General features: G+C 40.1%; 1 protein-coding gene across 6 annotated transcripts in view; it reads right to left on the bottom strand.

The window, feature by feature from the left end:
- MYO16 (myosin XVI) overlaps nucleotides 1-24,314 on the bottom strand; it is a 537,770-nt gene that overhangs the window by 168,032 nt on the left and 345,424 nt on the right. For all 6 annotated transcript variants that reach the window (XM_067016255.1, XM_067016250.1, XM_067016252.1 and 3 more), the window contains one exon: nucleotides 13,882-13,954. In XM_067016255.1, coding sequence (XP_066872356.1) covers nucleotides 13,882-13,954 — 73 coding nt within the window. The remainder of the gene's footprint in view (nucleotides 1-13,881; nucleotides 13,955-24,314) is intronic.

The following is a 24,314-nucleotide window of genomic DNA, read 5'->3' as shown; positions in this document are numbered from 1 at the left end:
AAGAGTCCTGTACCACAATGTTCATTGCAGCACTATTTACAATAGCCAGGACATGGAAGCAACCTAAGTGTCCATCCACAGATGAATGGATAAAGAAGATGTGGCACATATATACAAGGGAATATTACTCAGCCATAAAAAGAAATGAAACTGAGTTATTTGTAGTGGGGTGGATGGACCTAGAGTCTGTCATACAGAGTGAAGTAACTCAGAAGGAGAAAAACAAATAACTGTATGCTAACACATATATATATATAATCTAAACAAAAATGGTTCTGAAGAACCTAGGGGCAGGACAGGAATAAAGATGCAGACATAGAGAATGGACTTGAGGAGATGGGGAGGGGGCAGGGTAAGCTGGGACGAGGTGAGAGAGTGGCATGGACATATATACACTCCCAAATGTAAAATAGATAGCTAGTGGGAAGCAGCTCCATAGCACAGGGAGATCCGCCTGGTGCTTTGTGACCCCCTAGAGGGGTGGGATAGGGAGGGTGGGAGGGAGACGCAAGAGGGAGGGGATATGGGGACATGTGTAAACATATGGCTGATTCACTTTGTTATACAGCAGAAACTAACACACCATTGTAAAGCAATTATACTCCAAAAAAGTTGTTAAAAAAAAAAAAAACTTAGTGATATCAGTAGATCAAGATCTATGTTAATCTTACTTGTGGTGTATTAATCTCTAGGAATGATTCTGGAAAGAGAAGTCATTTTCTATAAAACCGTGTGGCATCTGTCCCTAGTAGTAGCCCACTGTGAAAGAATACATTTTCTTGTTGCTGTCATTTTAATCATAACTGAAAAACAAATTTCTAAAAATTGTTGTTAGGGTAAAAAAAAATGAAAAAGTAAAAGAAATATTCAATTTGCTTAAAAAATCATATTTTGAGGTGTTCCTCCCATCTAATAATGTGATAAACTCCTTTAGTCCTGAGATAATTTCTTTACCAAAGATTAAGAAATGCTATAAAGAAATTTCTTCAATTTCGAGGGAAATATTTACAGTAAATGTACAGAAAATAAATGACTCCATTATGAAATGAAACCACTGGAAAAGATTCTCCTTGATTAGATGATACACACAATTGTAATTTTTCAAACTTCTTGACATTAAAATATGCATTGAATCATTTAAAACAACACAAATAGATCTTACATCTCAGCAGTTTGATTTAAAAGTAGTTATGGAAAGTGTGGCTAAATGTTATATATTTTGGGAAATAGGTTACTCAAGAAATAAACGGAGAAGCCATGAAAATAACATGATGTCTGTTACTGCAGGAAAAAATAAAAACGTCTGATAAAGAATTCTGAAATAAGACCACCAACGGTTGATTCTCTACTGTAGAAGAAATATCCAAATTATATGACACTTATCTTTCCCCTCATTTTGAGATGCTCTAATTGAAAATACCTAGGTAGATGTGGATGTCTCAAACACATTGAATATAATAATTTATTATAAAATATATAAATTATATGATATATGACACATAAATTGTAAAATATAATTCTCTTATCTTTTTGCATTCAGAATAGACCTCAGCTCTGCAGTTACAAAAATTATTATTTTAAAATTATTTTTATTTTATTTTATTTTATTTTTTTTTAATTTTTTTTGCGGTAAGCAGGCCTCTCACTGTTGCAGCCTCTCCCGTTGCGGAGCGCAGGCTCCGGACGCGCAGGCCCAGCGGCCATGGCTCACGGGCCCAGGCGCTCCGCGGCACGTGGGATCCTCCCGGACCGGGGCACGAACCCGCGTCGCCTGCATCGGCAGGCAGACTCTCAACCACTGAGCCACCAGGGAAGCGCAAAATATCATTTTTGATGACAACTGACTAAATCCTCTTACTCCTGACTTTATATCTGACCATCTCTGTATATAAACCTGGCTGTAGTGTTTCAACTGATTCAAGCATTTTTATAATAAAAACTAGACATTTTAATTGATTTTATTTCCTAATATTTCACTGAACTGAATATTGGCTTCACTGAATTGATCCACTGTTTTAGTAAGAATGGTGACGTCAAGCGTGAATGTGGATAAAGCCGCAGTCATTAGAAAGAGCTGGAAAAGCGCTTCTAGTTTTTCTTTCCTTTTTTTTTTTTTTTCCGGGAAGGAAAGTCTAAAGCAGAGTAGCAAATGTTGGGTAACAAAATAAATGATTTGGCCTGTGCTTCCGAACAGAGCAATTCAGTTGAATGCTTTCCTGGTCAAAATGATTCATAAAACGTATAGCTTCCCTCCTGAGCTTTACTTTTTAAGTGAAGCTTTATTTTTCAGCCGCAGTGTCCAGTGGGACTTGGTGACATGGGGTGATCCTTATAATATATCTGAACCTTTAATTGTACATCGTGTTCTCTGTATTCTGGGGAGAAAGAAGAAGTCGTTCGTTGAAATCCCACGGAAAAGTCCGGCTAGATGTGCACGTCCGTCTGAGCAGCCTGTGGAGTGATTTTTGACTTGTAGCTGCTTTGACAGGGGCGCTTCCTGAAACCGAAAGTGGACCCGCATTTCTAAGAGAGGGGGGCGCAGCTGGGTGTTAAAGGAAAGCACGGGGAGCGCATGGAATTTGAAGTAGACTGTTTTCCAAACTCATTTTGAAGTAAGGCATACATTAAACTTTTTTACTAAAACAGTTTGCCTTTCCCTGCTCTAAACTGTTCAGAGCACTCACTGTTGGAACAAAAGTTAAAATATAAAAGAAGTGCTAATAGCATGAACTTCAGAACTGCCAGGAAAGGTAGCTAAGGGGACAAATGTGGACATATCGCCCTGTGGCAGGCACCTTGCTGGCAAGTAGAATAATATATCCTGCCAACCAAATGGTGGCCAAAATCAGGACAAAAACCTGCACATTCTTGGCTTATTTTCACTGAGCTGTCTGTGCTGTGTGTGCATGTGCGGGTGTGTTTAAACACCATCAGAGAAAGACAGGATCAAAGATTTGTAAGGCAAATTAGTTTATGTATCTAGAAGCATAAATCTCCATCAATAATTGAGTATATCACTGACTTCAATGCAAAATAATAATTATTTTTACTTTTTAACTCTATCCATTGGAATTATGTTTGGGTTTCATTAAATTCCCACGTATTCCTCAGAGGAGACTTGAATGTGGGTAAAAGGCAGGTATTCATAAATGATAATGAAGAGTTATTAAGAGCTGTTTAATTAGCATGCGCCTTCTCTGATTAAAATACATGCTTTGTACATTAGGTGCCATTGCTGAGTAGTTTAATAATAAAAATCATGCACCCTTTGAAAACACTCTTTAGTAACAGACTATCATTGCTTATCCAGATGGCCTATCATTTGTATCAATGACAAAATTAATTTCTTGAGTAAATTTTCACCAACTGTTCTCCCTTTATTTTTATTACTCAGTGAAATTTATCTGAAGCAAAAATATAATAAAGCATGGTGTATGCATCACAGAATTAAAGTGGAGATTAATTGAAGCTCACTCCAGTTGAAGACAGAGCTCCAGGCATTAGACAGGGATTCGAAATCCTACTGAACATTAGAATTAACCGGGAGCTTTTAAAAAAGGCTGATGTCTGGACCTGACCCCAAACCTATTCAATCAGAGTAGGGCCCAGGCACTGATATATTGTGAAAGCTTTCCAGGTGATTCTAATATGGAGACATGATTGAACACACTGAGATAGAGGATGGCATACACAATTCATTACCTGATTTCCTCATCAGTTTATATATACATACACACACACACACATATGCACATGATGCATATATCATGCGGTTACACATGAAAGGACATTTGTTCCTGTCCAAAATGTCCTTCAGATATCTGGCCGGTAAGACCTTAGGTCCATGCCAAAAGATCCTTGACATTTGGTCCTGTCCAAAACCTTTTGGCATAGACTAAATATGCTCAAGGACACTTTGGATAGGACCAAATTTCAAGGACCTTTTCAGGTGAACTAAATGTCCTATGGAGGTTTTGGACAGGACCAAATGTCTGCTAACCCATTTTTATCTTATGGGGCAGGAATGAGGTCAGGTTTCAGATACTCAGTATTTCTCAGATATGTTCCACAGAACATTAACTGCATGAAACGTCAATTACTGTTGTCTAGAAAACAACACAACAGAAGCCTATTAAACACTAAGCCAAGCCAGTAGCATTCTCTGCAGGGGCCCTTTCTGGGGCCTTCATGGTGGCAAGTGTACTCTGCATCTCCAACTTACTCTTCTGAAGAACGCCTCTTTGGGTTTCGAGACTACTGTATATAGTTTCCCCAACCAACCAGTCATTCCCGATTTCAGCAGCTTATCTATAAAACGGCAGGGGTGGGGGTGATGAGGGAAGAGTATGTTTCCGATCTGTTTCAGCTTTAAGCTTCTGTAGGGTATCTCGCCTTCTTTGAAATTCCTAGTATTGTAGAGCCTCTCTCCTCTCCATCCCTGTGTGGGAAAGGACACGTTCCCTTTCTCCCAGCACCGTCTATCTCGACTTGACAGGGTTAAAGACCACCTCTGCCAGCACTCTAATGTTATTGCATAAGTACAGGAGCCTGATGCTTGGGGAGCGCGGCGTGGCAGGGCTGCTCCCTTGCTCGAGTCCCGTGTCAGGAGCCTCAGGCCCAGATCCCGGGCCCGGGGCACTGCAGGGGCCTGTTTCTGCTCTTGTCTGGTTTTCGGTTTTCCAAAACCAAACTACCTTCCACCCCTTTTTGGTAGATTACTGCTTCTTAAAGGAACCAAACACCCTTTCCTCCCCTGGTTTCTCTTTGCGATTTTTCAAATCAAACTCTGTGCAATGGGTTTTAAGCTAATAGAGGTGGCAGTTACTTCACAGGAATAAAGACACTCGTTTTACACAGATTTAAAAAAAACACTTTCGGGCTTCCCTGGTGGCGCAGTGGTTGAGGGTCTGCCTGTCGATGCGGGGGACGCGGGTTTGTGCCCCGATCCGGGAGGATCCCACGTGCCGCGGAGCGGCTGGGCCCGTGAGCCGTGGCCACTGCGCCTGCGCGTCCGGAGCCTGCGCTCTGCAACGGGAGAGGCCACAGCGGTGAGAGGCCCGCGTACCGCAAAATAAAAAACAAACAACACTTTCTCTCTCTCCAGCATTTCTTTTAGGGATTCTATTACTCAGTGCAACATAGATTCATAAAATAAATCCAATATTTTAATGCGTGTAACGCATGCCTATAATCTCCTTTAACATAAAGACCACCACTATTCAGAGATTTGAGGGATTGACCGAAGGGGTCAGCCAACAATAAACTTATTGGCTAATTTTCTTGCCATACTCTACGTAACAATCTGCTAACGTCAGACTGAAAAAGACAAATACTTCTGAAATAATTGTCTTTTTCAAAGAGCTGTCATTATCCAGGATTAAATGCAAAGCCTAGAGATACTGAAAAAAAATCACAGACTGCAGAGCCATGGTCCTGAGGTGTCAAAGGAAGAAAGAACATGGCACAAGGAGCACTGCCTTGGGACCCGATGGATTTGCATCTGAATTCCCACATGGCCCCGCAAAGGCTTCTGGGACGTCCCTTAGCTTTTTGAGAAGGTTGCTGCAGGAGCTAGTGGTCATACAAGAAAAGCATGTGACTCAGAGCAGGGGCTCTAGAAATTGTAGCCACTGGTGATTATTAGCAGAAAACTAAATGGAGCCATATTCGTAGTCAGCACATTGGGGGCCTTGCACCTGCACAGCCACTGCTGTAAAGCTGAGCTTCTTCCTGGTTAGTTGTCATTAAAAGAACTCAATTCACTCTTCTCTAAAGTGACCTGATATACATTTTCAAATCCATATATTCTCCCTATAGTTCGGGTTTGGTTCCAGACCATGACAATAACAGGAATATGGTAATAAAGTGAGTCACATGCATTTTTTGGTTTTTCAGTGCATATAAACATTACGTTTACACTATACTATAGTCTACAATAGCATTATGTGTGAAACAATGTATATACCTTAATTAAAAAATACGTTATTGTGAAAAATAAAGTGCTAACCATCACCTGAGCCTTCAGCAAGTTGCATTAGTAACATCAAAGATCACTGATCACAGATCATCATAACAAATATAAAGTAATGAAAACATCTGAAATATTATGAGATTACCAAAACGTGACAGTAGACTCGCTAGATGAAAGATTGTCCCCAAACTGTAATTTGTAAAAAATGCAGTGTCTGTGAAGCCCAATAAAGCAAAGTGCAATAAAAGGAGGTCTGCCTGCACTTTACAAGGAAGAAGATATATATACCTGCATTCTCTAACTGATTTACTCGGATTAAATCAATGCATTTGGTGAAAAACTCCACTATGGAAAAAACACAATTAATATCACATAAAATTTATTAAAAGTTTATTGCTTCTATATTTAATAGAATAAATAATATTGTGTCTTAAGAGAAATACAAAAAATATACTTATGAATGGGAAGCAATTAAAGTTTAGAAAATTTACAATAATAATAAATCTTTAAGTCTAACGTTCAAAGAACCTTTGAAACTGGAAATAGTGCAGATCACTGGTTCTGGAACCAGATCTTGGTTCTACATGTCCTTCCCTGAGGTACTTAAATTATCTGAGCCTTGGTTTCTTTAGCTCTAAAATGGTGATATTGTTTAAGTTAAAAGGTTTCAAGAAAAAAATGTCATTAAATGTACAGTTTACGTGGTCAAAATTGCTTTCTTCTACTTCATTTTTTATTTCCTCAAAACAAGTTTTCAGAAATTGTTAGCCTGAGGACCTCTAACCACACTATTTTTAAACACAGAATCCAATATTATTATAAGAAGTACATTAAAATAGCATCTCATTACTTAGTTACTCTGTGTATTTTTCTATAGAAACCTGAGTAGCACTATACTGGGGTTCTGCTCTGTAAAAAAAAAAAAAAAAAATTTCCTTATTCAAATTTTTCTTAAACTGTGTTATCAATAGCTTGGTGAGTTCCTGAAGAGATTTCAGAAAATTCAATATCAGAGAGCAGAAAATGTATTAAGACAGAGTTAGATATTTAATGTATACATGATTTGAGAATCTGCGCATTTAACAATAAAATATTTTTATATTCATAGATCAATTCATTGAGCAGTAAATAGAACATACGGATAGCTAATAGCTATCACTATCAGAACATGAGCTATGATTAAATACTAAAATGAGGTATCACCTCGCACCAGTCAGAACTGCCATCATTAAAAAGTCTACAAATAATCAATGCTGGAGAGGGTGTGGAGAAAAGGGAGCCCTCCTACACCGTTGGTGGGAATGTAAATTGGTGCAGTCACTATGGAGAACAGTATGGAGGGTCCTCAAAAAGCTAAAAATAGAGTTGCCATATGCCACTCCTGGGCATATATCTGGAAAAGACGAAAACTCTAATTTGAAAAGATATATGCACTTAATGTTCACTGCAGCACTATTTACAATAGCCAAGACATGGAAACAATGGAAACAACCTAAATGTCCATTGACAGATGAATGGATAAAGAAGATGTGATACATATATATATATATAAAATGGAATCCTACTCAGCCGTTAAAAAAGAATGAAATAATGCCATTTGCAGCAACATGGATGGACCTAGAGATGATCATACTAAGTGAAGTCAGACAGAGGAAGGCAAATATTATATGATGTCACTTACATGTGGAATCTAACAAAATAATACAAATGAACTTATTTACAAAACAGAAATAGACTCACAGACATAGAAAACAAACTTACGGTTACCAAAAGGGATAGCAGGGTGGGGGAGGGATAAAGTAGGAGTTTGGGATTAACAGATACACACTACTATATATAAAATAGGTAAATAACAAGGACCTGCTGTACAGCACAGGGAACTCTACTCACTATCTTGTATTATACTAACCTAAAATGGAAAAGAATCTGAAAAAGAATATATTATATATATATGTATATATATGTATATATATATATCTGAATCACTTTGCTGTACACCTGAAATCAACACATTGTTGTATAAATTAACTATACTTCAATTAAAAAAAATACATGGGACTTGACATACTAGGTATGAAAATAGTAACCTTTTCCTCATTAAGGTTTTCCTAATCCTTCTCCCAAGATATCCAATTAGAATTGGTCCTTCTCATATTTGTACCCTACCTACCTCACCATAATGTCCGTACACATTTCTTAGTGCCTAGTACAGGGTCTGGAACTAGGTACATATACAAAAACTACTTATTGAATGACTGAACCACAAAGTACTCTGATGCAAATGAGCCAGAAAAAATGCATCCTTCTAGGTACTGATAAAACACATTCTTACAGAGAGCAGAGACCATAGCACTCTCAGTTTTCCTATCTGTAAAATGGAATTATCTACATCAACAGTACATGGTATGAGTTCAACCGATGGTCGTTAATATGTTCTTTGATTTATATTTGTATCATATCCAGGATAGTGATTTCACAGCTAAGGATTTTATGGGGGTTTTTTTGAGGTTGACACACTATATAATCTTATTTCGTAGAACTTTAGAAGTCAAGGCATCTGGCTTTCTTCCAAACCATTGACCACTTAGCCCTAGCTTGTCCTGTTCCCCAGGACTTTCCAGGAAATCTCACTCTTTAGAAAAGAATTTATAAGCAAGGAAATGTTTCAAAGCTTTTACTTTGAACAAATGTGTTCTCTTTCCAAATTCTCTGCAGTCTTATAGCAAATTGTTGATAGGCAATTTTACTAGATTCCATAGCTTCAAAAGTTTCTTTATATGTAGCTGCATGTTATGTGTCTAGTGGGAAACTGGGGGAAATTATTGAATATTAAATCATTAGTTTCCACTAGTTTGTTCTTTATGCCTTTTGTGAAGATCTGTAGTCTGCAGAGCTTGGCGTTTACAACTGTTGGGAGAGAACATGTTCTAGCATTTATTAAAATAATATTTATATACTCTCAAAGTTTTCTCATTTATTTTAAATAGCACAGGAATACCTCATTTTTGTGTGCTTTGCTTTACTGTGCTTTGCAGCTACTGTGTGTTTTACAAATGGAAAGTTTGGAGTAACCCCGGGTCGAGCGAGCCTACCAGCGTCATTTTCCCAGCAGCATCGCTCATCTCCGGGCTCTGTATCACGTTCTGGTAATCCCTGCAATATTTCCAACTTTTATTATTATTATTATATCTGTTATGGTGATGTGTGATCAGTGATTTTTTTTTTTTTTCTTTGCGGTACACGGACCTCTCACTGCTGCAGCCTCTCCCGTTGCGGAGCACAGGCTCCGGACGCGCAGGCTCAGCGGCCACGGCTCACGGGCCCAGCCGCTCCGCGGCACGTGGGATCTTCCCGGACCGGGGCACGAACCCGCGTCCCCTGCATCGGCAGGCGGACTCTCAACCGCTGCGCCACCAGGGAAGCCCATCAGTGATCTTTGATGTTTCTACTCAGATTTGCTGAAGGCTCAGAGGACGGTTAGCGTTTTATAGCAATAAAGTCTTTATAATTAGGGTATGTGCGTTTTTTTAGACATAATGCTATTGCACACTTAATAGACTACAGTATAGTGTAAAAATATAATTTTCATATGCACTGGGAGACCAAAAAATGCACGTGACTAGCTTTATTGCCATATTCCCTTTATTGCTGTGGTCTGGAACCGAACCTGCAAATCTCTGAGGTGTACATGTTTATTACGGATAATTTTAAACATATTCAACAGTGACGAGAATAATGTAATAAACCTCATCTACCATCAACCAACTTCAACAATTACCACCTCACGGCCAATTCTGGTTTATCCATTTCCATATTACCCTCAAAATCAAATTCATTTGAAGCAATTCTCAGACACTGTCATTTAATTGGCACATATTTTAGTACAATTCTCTAAGCTACAAAGACTTTAAAAAATATATCCATAGTACCTTCATACCACATAATTTCTATCAAGGATAATTTTTTTACTTTTGTCAAATATCCAGATTTCACATTACACTAATTAACTCATAATTTTTTATACTTAAGCAAATCAGGATCCACATAATGTCCATACATTTAACTGATTTATATGTCTCTTAGATCTCTTTCAATCTACCAGGCACCTTGTTCTTTTACATTTTTATCCTTGCATTTCATATGTTGAAAAAAATCAGGTCATTTTGTCCTGTACTGTTTCTCAAAGTCTGGAGTTTTCAGAGTGAATTCTTGTCGTTGACTTTATCATGTTTCTCTGTCCTCAGTTTCTGTTAGTTAGCAGTTACATCAATACCTTTCATTATATTCAGGTTTTCTCCTTTCCTTCCTCCTTCTCTCCCTCCCTCCCTCCCTCCCTCCCTCCCTTCCTCCTTTTCCTTCTTTCTTGGCAAGAACACTTGATATGTATCTAGTATATTGTCACCCTTCTTGTAATGTTAGCTGTGATTGATACTCATTGCATAGATTCATTACTTCTTAGGAGCTGTAGAACTGAGTTGCTCTAATTCTGTCACTCATTCTCCATTTATTTGTAGTGAGACCGCATCAGGTTATATTTATAAATTAACTTAGGGAGAATCAGGATCTTTGTACTATCAAGCCTTTCTAGGAATGCAGCATATCTTTCCACTTTTAACTGTAATTATGCAAACTTCAGGAGTATTTTAGCCCTCATTTAGGCTATTTACTAATTTTTGACTATGTAAATATTTTCTTCTTTTCCTCTATGTCTTCTGATAAACTATTTTAAGAACATATAAAAGTCTTTTCCATGCTGATTTACAACTGGCTACTTTATCAAATTTTCATTCTTTCTTTTCAGCTTTCTAAATATTAATAGTCTCTGGAACTAAAAGTATTTTTGCCTCTCCTTCCCACATTGTGCCTTGAATCGCTTTCACTTTTCTAACATTATTGGCACTGCGACGTGTAAGGGAACTTTTGTCTTGGTTATTTTCTTTCTGATTATCGAGCATCATAAATGGAATTCCCTGGCTGTGTCAAGTTGAAGAGTTGATCAGAGAGGCTTTTCTTTTAGGGCATTAAGAGATATGTTTATAGCGCTAGATACGTAATAAAGGAAATGAGAATTCATGAGATGTAAGTATCACATGGCAGAGAGGACCTGGTAATGATGTAATTACATAACTAATCAGGGCGATAGATTCAGAGCCTCCCGAATTGTACTTTGGAACTCAGATAATTTAGCACCCCCTCCAATGAAGCATCAAACTGCTGTTGAGTTATATATTATATTACATTTTTTACTCTAAAAATTATCTTTTTATAATATATAAATTAGTTCTGAATAGAAATGACTTATTATAAGTCAGAGAAAACAGGACTAGCATTTCCTATGAGCTGAAACAAATTCTCATTTAAAGTATCACAAGCTTCCATCTAATGATTTAGAGCTACTTGGGCAAACTGAGGTTGGACATGCTGATGCTTTGGAGTCCTTCTTAGTATCTCCTCAGATTGTCCCTGTTCGTCAAATTTCTTATGGATGAATGATTGTCAAGCAGTATACATTTATTCCTGAGCAAGAAAAGCGCCTAGCAAATCCACTAAAGGTTTTTTCCTTGCGCGTTTACTCTTTAAATTTCAGTTGAAACGCATTTGTTAAGTTGGTGTTATATACACAATGCGGTACCACACCCAACTGCAGCCCTGTGGGCTTAGCCCATAGGTCAATAAGCTCGAAACAGAAGAGAACAGATACTTATAAAGGCACTAATATTCTTCTGGGTTTGATTCTGAATATAATATTGATCTGCTAATCATTCTGTCGCAAGGTTTCAGTGGAATAAGAAATGAGGAAGTTCACCATTCTATTAGCAACTCAAGAATCTAGAATGTATCATTCAAACCAATGGCCTTGAAAAAGCTCACAGGCAAATTTAGGAATTTGCTAAATACCCTGTAAGATGAGATCTGGACTAACCACAAAGAAAATAATTTTCTCCTTCTAAATGGTTCCTGGGTATATCGCGCCCAATAATTAAGCAAATCTGTTAAACGTGCGTGACAAACCTGCCAAGCGAACTAAAGACGCATCTTTAAAAACATTTACTGTTTTTGTAATTAAGGTCTAAAAATTGGTCTTGAGCTTTTACCCATAAGTACCTAAAACTAGCTCTTAGTATTTAACAGAGACTTGTTCTTTAGATTTGAAAAATCTAAAATCTAAAATGCCATTCTTTGTTAATAAAAATCTCAGGCCATGAATATATTCTCCAAAATATATAATTAAAATATTTAACAGCAAGAAAGAATGATAAGGGGTATACGTAATTATAGTAAATAAGTGAGTTTTAATAAGGAGATAACGTAAATGTTTTGCACATTTCAGCTGCCGGCACAGGCTTGATAGATACTGAGTCTAGGTTTGGAGCAGGAGGCTGGGAGTCCAGCCCTCGTACACACCCTCCCACTTGTGATTTCCGCGTGTCACTTAACCGGGAGATGCAGAAACCGTGAGTCTCACTAGAGACCCGAGCCTGAGTGTTTTCTAAGGCAAAAATGTAAGGAATCAATAAGACTGCCAGACAACATTCAAACACTTGCGCTGAGAAATCCGTCACCAGAAGCAGCCTGCAGACCTGTGTCTCTTGTTGGACATCCTGCTGGTGACTCTTTTAACTGCCCTCTTCCTTAGGTTCATCACTATTTTTCTTAATAATAAGCAATAAATAAATAGAACCACAAAGTCCTCCCTTTTCCATTAATCCATGGACACAGAGTCATGAAGGGAGAAGAAATCTCTGGTCTCATTGTTCTTATTTTAAGCGAGACTTTCTGTAAAGTTTCGTAGAGAAATGATTCACGATGATTCACCCTAGATTAAGTGAGTCGGCATGATTAAGATCTACTCAGAGAACCCTGAACCACTTTTTTAGGGGAAAAAAAGGCCACATCTGAAAAGGTTTTCAGGTGTTCCCATTGACAGCAGCGAAGGTAGCTACCCACCATTTCTTACATGTGTACAGTACGCTGGAAAATGACACCAGAACCTCTGTAACAGTCATCTTGTTCACTCTCACAGCTCCGTAGGTCTATCACCATCTTGATTTTACAGATAAGGAACCAAAGCTCATTATAGATTCTTCATCTTGACCAGGACAGCTCTGCTAGTACAAGTCGCAGAACTGGGCCTCAACCTCATTCTATTTAATCCCTTACCCAGTGCCAGTGGCCACTCTAAACACTGCACACTTGAAATTCTTCACGTAATTTAATGCAGCATGGCTTTTTCTCTCTTTCCACCTGTGCCATCTGACAGGTTTAGTTTTCCTTCTCTGCTAAAGCCACTTTTATTTCTACCCTTAACACTTAATTTTTAGATATACTTCATTCGATTAAACTATTCATACTATACTATTAAGATACCTAAAGAATTTAGTGCTTTTACAAGTGCCCTCAATTGTAAATAGATTAAAAATAAGCAACACCTCTGTAATGTATTTTTATGAGTTGGCAATAGTCATATGTACGCATGTCACGTAAAGCTGAAACTACAAATAAGAGCATTTAGCATGAGAAAATATTTCCATCCTGATTTTTGGCTGGAGTTTCTAAAGACCTTCAAACTGATTTCAAATAGAGACACCCTCCGAGTCTCTGACCCTGCTGAAATGGCATTTCCATAAGCACAACTCTGGTTGCATCTAACGCCGCCTTTTAAAACAAGTGCCTCTGTTTTTTTTTTAAAAAAAAAGGATTATGCCAGTTTACAAGACCACATAAAAATGATGACCATGTGAACAAAACCAAGGACACTAATGTCAACAAGGACTGCAGAGTCCTATTTCCTTATTTTAATTACATATTCCCCAGAAATAGTGCAAATAGTCTCTACCGAATAAAAGAGATACCTTATTAGTTGCAAAAAACCATTCGAGTTAACAAAATTTCAAAAGAAACCCACTTACTTGTTCAAATTCATTCTTTTGAAATTCTTCAAAACCAAAGATGTCCAATATTCCAATATCCCATGTCTGCGAGCTGAAATGGAAGAGGACACACAGTGAGCAGGCATCCTTAACGCTTCCCGTTGCTACTTTAGGTTGGAGAAATCCAGCCACGTAGCGTGTCACTGACAACTTGAAGTAAAAACACAAATGATTATCTTAATCTGGTGGAAAACTGAAAATTACGAAGAAAAAGAGTTCTTGTAATGCTTTGATTCAAACACAAACTCACTAAGAAAAATGCATTGATTTCTAAGTATAAAATATAATGATACATGGGTAGTTTAATATTTACTTCTCTGAAAGTCTCGGTGTCTGTCTCCTTCAAAGAGACCTGCTTTCTCTGAAGGAATTTGGACCGATCTGTTAAGTGGGTCTCACCAGCAGTAAAGCAAGCAATTTCTCCATTACACATAAGTACAACAGAAGTCAAGTCACAATTAAGCCATGTGCATGTTTTTTGATAGATCATTTTGAGCCACTCCAAAAATTATGATTTTCCTAAAGGAGTCCTTATAAATAAAGAACAATGAAGATCATGAAGCTTGGGTGCAAAATGGAAAGAAATCTATCCAAGTGACGAATTCTCTCTTCCATGTAAACTATCGCTCTTGGAATTTGCTACAGTCTTGCATGGTCCAAACACAGACGTCGGAACACACACAGTAAGTGAGGAAAGGAGGAATGAAACCTCATGTGACCCGGGAACCCTCACAACCTGGATTCTGGGGGGATATGGGAGCAGCACGGGTGTGTGTGTGTGTGTGTGTGTGTGTGTGTGTGTGTGTGTGTGTGCACGAGGTCCTTCCTGCAAAGAAAGCCCCAGATGACTCTGGAACGCTGGTCACCCCACCCTCCCATCAGGAGGACTGCCGTCTGCATTTTCCGCCAGCGGAAGTGACGATTCCTCATCACGATGGCGCGCGTTGTTCCATTACCAGTCTCCCTGCTGGTGCAGATGTTTTGCTGTTGTTTCCACTCAATTTGATGTATCCAAACTGCAGACCCCCTTGGCCACCAACTCCCCTTTTGTACCTATATTGTGTTTTCACAATCAGGATGTAATCACAATACTTTAGGGGCTATAATTTGTCACTTACCTGCCCACTTTTTTCTCTAAAAAAAGGCAAACTAATGATTCTTTGATATCCTTTCTCTAAGATTATTTGTTGTAGATGGTACAAAACATGAGCTTCGTAAGTAGGAAAGAGAGCATTTTAAAAGCTTTTCATATAAACGTCACATGGCAAAGAGTATAAGTCAGTGAGGGGAGGAAGCAATCACTCATTGGATGTCTCTAGGTAATTGATTCAGTGTTTTAGAAGAAAAAAATAAAGTTCGCTTTGTATCTCACCCTGTGTGCCCAAATAAACTCTACGTGGATTAGAGAGCCAAATGTTAGAACCAGAAACTGTAAACATGTACAGAAAAACAAATGTGATCATTTTTTTTCTGCTTTCAGTTCTGGGAAACGTCAAAAGAAAATATTCAAAAACATGATTATGCAAAGACTAAATTCTTTTGCAGGATAAACTGTATAAATAAAATTAAGTTCTGTTAGAGGTAAGTATTATTTAAAAATGCATTGTCTCCTTCATTTTCACAGACTGTGCTCAATCTGCTAGACTATGTGTCCAGTCCTACATCAGCTTCACCCATGCACGCCTCTTCCCATCCCACCATCTTTATAATGTGCACAAAAAGACATCGGGAAGGATGTTCACTCAGTGGGAACCATGGTGCTGAGGGTTAGGCTGATTTGTTGCTTGTGTGTGTGTGTGTGTGTGTGTGTGTGTGTTTTCCATGAAATGAGCTGTTTCACTTGTAGGAGCCAAGCGATGAAGGCTGTCAAGTTCTGGAGTTGTTCCGTCTTGGTAGGGATCCTGATTCAAACACTTTTTAGTTGCATAACTTTGGGCAAGTTACTTAAATTTTCTGAGCTGCAGTTTCATCATTTATAAAACTAAGATAACAAATCACATTTATCCACCTAGATATTTGCTACAATTAGAAGTGATGTAAAGAAAGTTCTAGGATAACAGCTGGTACACAGTGTGTCTCCAATCACTAAAAGTTGCTTTTGAAAATAGTTGTTTAAACTTGCCATAGAAATAAAGAGGGTGGCTAAGAGTAGAAATATAAATGGCTAATAGGCATATTAAAATGTCAATCTCATGAAAATTGCAAAAGAAATAAAATTTTAAAAATTATGATGAGAAAGATATCCCCATACACTATTGTTGGCAGTTGACATTGGTAGAGCCTTCTTAAAAAAAAATATGTTTATGTGGCCAAAGCTTTGAAATATTCATATCATTTGCATCAGGACTTCCATAAGCAGGAACCTATACTAAGGCAATTATCAGAAATGCAATTAAAGACATGAATAACGATGTTCATTGTTATCTTAATTATAGTAAAACAACAAAAAGAAATAACAAATACCCTACACTAAAGGCACAATTAATTAAACAGCATCCATCCTAGGATGGATTAATTTAGAGAAACTGTCAAGTTAATAGAAATCAATATATAAATTCTGTATAAATAACCCCAATTACACATCCAGAAGACCTAGACAGAACTACAGTCAGCCCGAGAAGAGGACCTGGAAATGTCTCGAATGGTAGACCTGGCGGTGATTTATTAATTTTTAAATTGTTCTATAGTGGGTATTATAGCACTCTCGATCTTTAGCCTTTATTTAAAACATACGTGACAAAACACATGTTGGGCATTTTCTGAGTTGGTGGAGGAAGGACACCCATAACCCTCAGGGCAGAAAGAGGAAAGTGGAGCCCAGCTGAGACGGTGGAGACAAGTATCTGGTTTTCCAGGGACGGGAGGCGCAGCAGGGACCCCAGGAGTCCGGAGGGAGAAGGGGGCTTCCTGAAGGCCACGTGCTGGTCCAAAGTATGGATGCCCCTGCCAACTTGTATCAGGACCTCCCTCTCAGGCCCTCAGACCCAGTTCCCCGGCCTGGCTCCCAGCGTCCTGTAGTGACAGCCCCCAATGTTGATAGAGGTCAAGGGTAAGGAGCAGAGCTGTGAGTGTCAGGATCTCATGACATATGTCCTTCCCTTCCGCATAAGGACGGTGGCTTCGTGCGGACAAGCAGAGGACGCTGAGGCTACCCAGCTGTACGTGGGCGAGTAAAATGTTGAAGGATTCTGGGTGAGGCTGGGGACAGTAAGTTAATTAGTAATTTAGAGTAGCATATATTTGGTTGAAAGAACACGCCTTTTAAATGATGTTTTCACATTTCATACACACTGGATTCCAAACTATATTTGGTTGCAAAATAAAAATTAAAAAGGAAAAGATGGGAAGAAAGGAAAAACCATCGTCAGGAAAACATTTAATGCAGGTTTAATGCATTTTAACGATTATTTTTGCAACTACTGACAGACATAAGGTGTTCACTTTTTTCAAAAATCTATTTCGTCTTCGACGACTGAGTGAAATATGTGACAGTTATTGCAAAAGCAGCCTTGGCAGGAGGGTTCTAAGAACCTGTAGCCAGCAAAATGCCCATTCTGTCATTTCTCTTATTGATATCTTGACTCATATTACACAGGCATTTAACTCAACCTCCAATTTCTAGCGCGGAGGAGCAGACAGAGGTCATCAGATGAACCAGGATTCAATCCATTAGGCAAAATTAACATATTAATAAGATGATCTGTTTTAGTTCAAATTCTACCCTAGAATTCTCCTGAGGGCTTTCCTGATGGTTAACAAAACTCTAACCCACATTCACTCAGTAGTAAAATACACCACCTTCTGTATCAGACAAACGTTCAATGCCAAGGCATCTGCCTCATTTTGATACTCCTTCCAGGTTTGTGTGTGTGAGAAAGGGGAACGTCTGAATTACAGAGACTGGCCGCTTTGGAACATGGATGAACTGACTTTATTTGGGCAGAGAGGTCCGGGGATTTGTACACAGCGGGTTTTGTCCTCCATCGTCCCCAGGCACGGAGATGAACTAAGTAACTAAAAGTCCGTTTAGGGCAGAGCTGAATCCTGTCTGGCACAAAGAAGCCCTCAGATGGAGCCAGAGCTGAATCAGCCTCTTTGGCTGACCATTGACGGGTCAGACTCCAGATGGGGTAAGAGCGAAATATAAAAGCTTTCCAGACGTGAGCAATCTGGCCGTGCAGACACACTGCCCTGGGGACCAGACGGCCTTGCACAGAGGTTAGTGGCGCAACGTCCCTGGAGAAGTCGGGCTATGCTATGGCGTTTGCAAGCTCTACTACCAATGCGCTGAAGAATTCGGTTAAAATAAGCTTTGTTTGTAATCGGCAAAGCACACTCATCGTATTGGCTACCTCTGCCCAATCCATAGCTTACCTGACTCTGGAAGGGTCTTCCCTAGTCTTAGAGGAACTTGGGATGGAGGCGTGGCTCCAGGGTTGCGTATTTTCAGAAGTTCCTGCCTTCTATTCTTCGATGGAAGAAAGTACCCGAGACTTACCATTTTCTGAAAACACCTCAGAAATGAGGGAAGACGTCTGCAGTTGCTGACAAGTTTCATTAGAAGCTGGGTGACAGGTGGGGCTAGTGGTTACCAAAGCAGCCCTCTGCGTCCAACTATCCTATGGCATCATACACACCAACGTTGCTCTTAAATCCGTCCTTCTTTGTATTTTTTCCCCCCACTGGAAGTACAAGTTAGGAAGTTAAAAACCGGAGACCCCGTGAAGTCAAAACTGTAGCTAATTAGCCTGGATGTGCACAGAAATCCTGGCATGAGGGTGGAGACCAGAACTAATGTTTTATTGATGCAGTATCATATAAAGCCACTTCTAATTGCTGGTCTTATCAACAAAGCTAGTTCTGACCTACAGAGAAACCAGGAAGGAAGCCCTTTCTAGGGATAGTAAGAGCACAAATAATTTTAAAAATCACTTAAACCCTTCCTATCAGTGAAAGCTACAACTCACAGGTGAAAAGCACCAAAATACTTAGTACTTTTAATAAACATATGTTGTCCTTATTCACTACCACAGCTGCTTTTACAACACAGTGATATGTATATATATATATGTATATATATATATACACACACACACACACACAGACACACACATATATATTGTTAACAAAAGCATCTTTAGAAACAAGAATAACCTACCACACACTTTACTTCTTTCAAACCACAAATGATATTTAGTTTATATGAACTCTTACTTTCCTAGTTTGAAATAACCCTCATCTGAGAACAATGCAGACCATTGAACCAATTTGACATCATTGCTCCTCCTAAGTATTCTGCGGTTATTAAAAGCAATAGTTACGAAGATTAGATAGAAATATGGATAAATAGTTACCACAGTGCAAAAATCCAGATGCAAAACTGTATGTACGGCATGTGGAGCAACTGGAACCCTCACACGTTGCTGGTCGCAGCTTAAATCTGAAATCTGGAACCTGGTTCGACCTCGTCTACTAAAGCTTAATGCACATGTACTGCATGACCTAGAAATCCCACTCTGGGCAGGTATCCAGGGCAATGCGTGCCTCTCCCCTAGAAGTCACGGCTGGGAACATACATGGCTTCTTATCTACAGACCCCAAAACTGGAGACAACCAAAGTGCCCATCGGTAGTTGAACACGGATCTAACTGGTGGTGTGTCCACGCACGTTTTTACGAAGGAACACGCTGCTTGGAAGTCGAATAAGGATGGGTTACTGCCGCACTCAACATTGTAGATGCATCTCACATAAGTAACATTCAGCAAAGGAAGCCAGACGTAAACCAGCGGGCGGAGGAAGAGTCCACATCTCGCTCTGTGGCGGGGAGGTGGGGGGGTGATGTGCCAGGTTGCATATGTAAAATCCGCTGAACTCTACAGAATATGTGCACTTCAGCCCTGTTAGCCCTCAATAAAACAGTAAGAAAATGGTACGCTCACTAGGATCACGACTACGCACAGGGACAGAGAGGTCTGGGGTTGAATATTTGTTAGATGAGAAGCGCTCAAGTGCATGCTTGCTTTGGTACTGCCCCGTCCGCCATGATGTTAGAATAGTGACCCTTCCTATGGTTGGCCTTGGCTCCCACAAGAGGCTCAAGCTTCATTTATTAATATAAAGACATGACTAGGAAAGAAAGTTACAAGCAAGATGTTTGAGTGACCCTGAGGCTGAGATGGAAATACATTCTTCTAGCAGTTGAATATAATCACAGCAGTGTTCATGCCGAGATTCGTATCTAACCTCCTCCCATGTCTGCCGACTCTTTGAAAGCAGAGTTGTATTTCTTGGGAATGCCTTCAGACTAGTGCCCTTAGGCCCTCCAACAAAAATAAAGAGAAGTAAGTTCTTGTGTTCAACCAATTCTCTGGATAAGTGAGTCAGAGAGAAGCTAGAGGGAGGTTCCGTGTTACTGATGTGTGTAGGTGAAAGGAGGGGTGATGGATTTCGTTCAGGGACACATCAACCGAAGCAGCGCACCATGCCTGAAAGGTTTTCAAAGAAGAAAAACAAAGCAAGGATGGGAAGTCAACTCAGCTGTAGGTTACTTGTGCACTAGTCTTGCTGTTTCAAAGTCAGGGACCACCCATATTCTACGTGCCAAACAACAACAAGCGGTGTTTCATCCACATGCCTCTAGTTTAGGATCCTGTACCATCGCTTTTGAACGACCCTTCGTAAATTGTCAACCGTCAAAATAAAAACCTATAGGAAGATGCGGGAATTCTGTAGCTTATTTGTCTTTCCCAGGAAATGTATATTTCAGTCTCATATCAAGCAGATATGTCTCCTTGCCTTTTGGTCTGTGTCAGTTGGTAGATGACCGCAAGACGAAGTACAACAGCGGGATTCAGAACTCAGATCAGGTTGAGGCCGAGTGTTTGGGAGATCCATGCCACCTGATCCAAAGGACCCACGTGCATCAAATAGGGGACGGGCTTGAAAGAAGAGTGAACTCTGAAGGTGTATTTGAAGGTCATGTTTTGGCTGTAGACAAGCCCGAGGTTCACAGGGGAGATTGTGAGTCAAGGTATATGGCCAAGGTCAGGCAGGGGATGCTCTGGATAGTCGCAGGGAAACTCAAAAGGTATAAAACCCAATTGGGTGGGTCTGCTTTGGAAGGCAGAGTAAAGGCAGGATCCCACAGGGGTGGGTAATCCAGGTAGGTTGGGTGGGAGCATTTTTCAGAATGCCCTCAAAGCCCTTCAGCTGCAGTTTCTCTGATCCTTGCAGAAAAGGGATGATTACTAATTATGGGGAGGGGAGCGCCCCCTGCGAATGAAAGCCCTATGTGAACGGGTGGACAAGTGCTAGCAGGCGCATGCGATTCTGCAGAGAAAGCCAGCCATGCATTGCCACAAACACTCGTGGATGAGGCCTGCAACACAGGCAGAAGTCTTGACCCGCCCTGGAGTTCCTGACCTTCTCTGGAGCTTGGTCTTGTTAGGCTAGAGCCACTGGAAGGGGTGAACTAAGCCAGGCATGGTTGTGAGAATTTGCAGGTGTGATCTGATCTGCAGCCTTTAAATTTCACCTATTAATAGTGGTACTACCAGTTCTACTAAGACTCAAGGATCCATTGAACCTGATGCATTTTAGCATAACTTGTGCTGGAGGGGGCTGACTCGGGGTTCACCCCCTGGCGTAAAGCAGTGAGCCACCAGGTATTTGGATGAGACTGACACCTTCCAAAATACCCTGACCAGGAATCATAGACTCACAGGTCCTGAAGGCAAAACCAAGCCAGAGAGATAAGCCAAGGCTCCATTTGTAGGTAAATGAAATGTGAATATCACAGTTTCAGAGACTGAGAAAAGTAATATTCACAAGACCTAAATGTCTTACTAACAATTTCATTAATGTTGTGTCAGGCTCAGAATAGAAATCCAGGTCTCTTGATTTCTATCACCCTTTTTAAAAAATTAAAACCCAGCTAAAAGATAAAGTTGCTGTATTCATAATTTAACTACCATGTACTTGAACATACATACACATACACAAAACATGAGATCTACCTAACATTTCAACCCACTAGTTGTAAACTACAGTAAAAAGTGCTGTTTCATTTTTCACTTATCATGCTTTTCTTTTTTTTCGCCAGCTTCACTAAGATTTAATTACATACGATATTGTGTAAGTTTAAGGTATACACCCTGCTGATTTGCTACACAACTGCAAAATTATCATGCTTTTCTTAATAGGGTTCCTTTTCTCCCTTCATAATAATTCTCTTTGAATACACCGCCCTCCTCCCCTCTTTATGAGGTTTCTGCTATTTAAGATTTTAAAGAGCACTTCAGGATACCTTTGCAATTTAATAGCAAGGTTTGAAAATCATAAATTCTCATTACCCAAAGGTTTGTGACTTTACTGCCCCCCAGAAGATGATGGAGAGAGAGTGTGTAAGTGCTGGGATGGGAGATCATCTCAGAATCGCACAAACCACCTATGAAATGGACACCTGTCTTTCCAGCAATCGCCTTCAACTATATGTGCTCACAGTTAAATTGTGGCTCAAAGTTTAATTAATGAGATAGTGACTTACAGCAAATGGATATTGCTGGGTAACCAGCCACCCCAAAACTCAGTGCCCCAAAACGTGAAGTACTTATTATGGTTCTAAGTGCTTTTGTCAGCGAGGGTGGCCTGGCGGGGGGGTGGAGGGGGGTGGCAGGTCCGGGATAACCTCCTCCGCTAAATGCCCTGGGGGTGCCCGGCTCTTGGCTGGCTCACGGTGCCCCGGGCTTATGCGCCAGTGGCACCGACCGGGATCCTAGACTAGGGCAAGGCCTTAGAGCTGCCACATCATCATTTCTGCTGTATCCTCTCGGCTACAGCAAGTCACGGGGCAGCTCAAATTCGAAGGAAGTGAAAACAGACCTAAACTCTTGATAAGAGAAGCGTCAAAGCTGTACTGGACAGGGCATGGATGCAGAGAATAAGCAGCTGGGGCCATTTTTGCAATCTACCAACACTTCTTCACTTGAGAGTGGCTTTTAACTACTTTTATTTATTAGCTCACTCACCTTTTGAATGGATATGTACTGAGCACCTACTTTTGCAAAGCACTCTGCCGGGTGCTAGAGACACAGATACAAAGAACAGAGGACAACCGTACCCTCAGGGACATGTCGATATATAGATATGTTAAACTTTAAATAATAATTTTGGGGGGAAATAAAGAAACCATTTATATTTTTTAAATGTAGCTTTAAAACTATGCTTTTTAAAATCACTTTCTGACCGTTTCAATGTGAGAGACATTTTTGGAGAAACTCAGGTTTCAAGTCTGACATAGTGCGGTTCATACTCCAAATCTACCACTTCTTCCTTGCTGTGTGACTTGGGCCAATTACTCAACCTCTCTGAACTCTGGTTTCCTTATCTGAAGAGGGGAGACAATAATTCCTTCCTCATGCTAATGTCAACATTAAGTGTAATAATCTCCAGCTCAAAGTCCGGCTCATTTACAGGTAACATCCAGTAAACAATAACCACAATAAACGCACCTTCCCCACTTCTCCCATCTGCTTGGAAAATGATTTTACCGCGGGCCTCTCACTGCTGCGGCCTCTCGCGTTGCGGAGCACAGGCTCCGGACACGCAGGCTCAGCAGCCACGGCTCACGGGCCCAGCCACTACGCGGCATGTGGGATCCTCCCGGACCGGGGCACGAACCCGCGTCCCCCGCATCGGCAGGCGGACTCTCAACCACTGCGCCACCAGGGAAGCCCGGAAAATGTATTTTTAATAAGACTGTACGTGAAGAGAGAAAAATTAAAAGCGTGCAGCTGCCAAAAACTAAAAATGTCCTTTCGTTGAAAAGCCCATCCTTCTCAATGAGAAAATTATATTAGGAAAAGGCAAACAATATTTAAATTGTGGGACTGACATTTCCTTCCTGGTGTTTTCTTCACGGAGCGGCAGGGTCACCAAGACCCAGAATGGGACACCCTGCTCTCATCTCTGAGCTGCATGGCGGTGTTATTTATTTTGGCAGAACTGCCACTACACTCAAACGACAGGCACAGAGGAGCATAATAAATACAGATTTGGTTAAGTCTATTCAGCAGGGCAGGGTATCAGGGGGTTGAAAAGAGGCCAAATGCATTTCCCCAGTGAGAAATGAAACAAGAGCGTGGGCATGGCCAGCAATGCGATGAATTTTATCCTTTGTATAAAATATACAAGCGTTAGCCTCTACACTCTTGGCTCAAGAAAGAGCTAGAGAAGAATGCTCGCGGGGTTGTATTAGCCTTATAAATCACTGAATTTCTTACACACTATACTGAATCTATTTGACTCTCAAATAATATTTGCAAATCGCATAATAGCCATTATCAAAAAGGAAAAACACTACTGTTTGATACTAAAAATGCCATATTCTCATAGATCTGAAAGAAATCTCTTT

The sequence above is a fragment of the Kogia breviceps genome, chromosome 16 (assembly GCF_026419965.1).
Source record: "Kogia breviceps isolate mKogBre1 chromosome 16, mKogBre1 haplotype 1, whole genome shotgun sequence".
Taxonomy (NCBI): domain Eukaryota; kingdom Metazoa; phylum Chordata; class Mammalia; order Artiodactyla; family Physeteridae; genus Kogia; species Kogia breviceps.
Note: the sequence above shows the minus strand (reverse complement) of the source record. Positions and strands in the feature narration are given on the sequence as shown.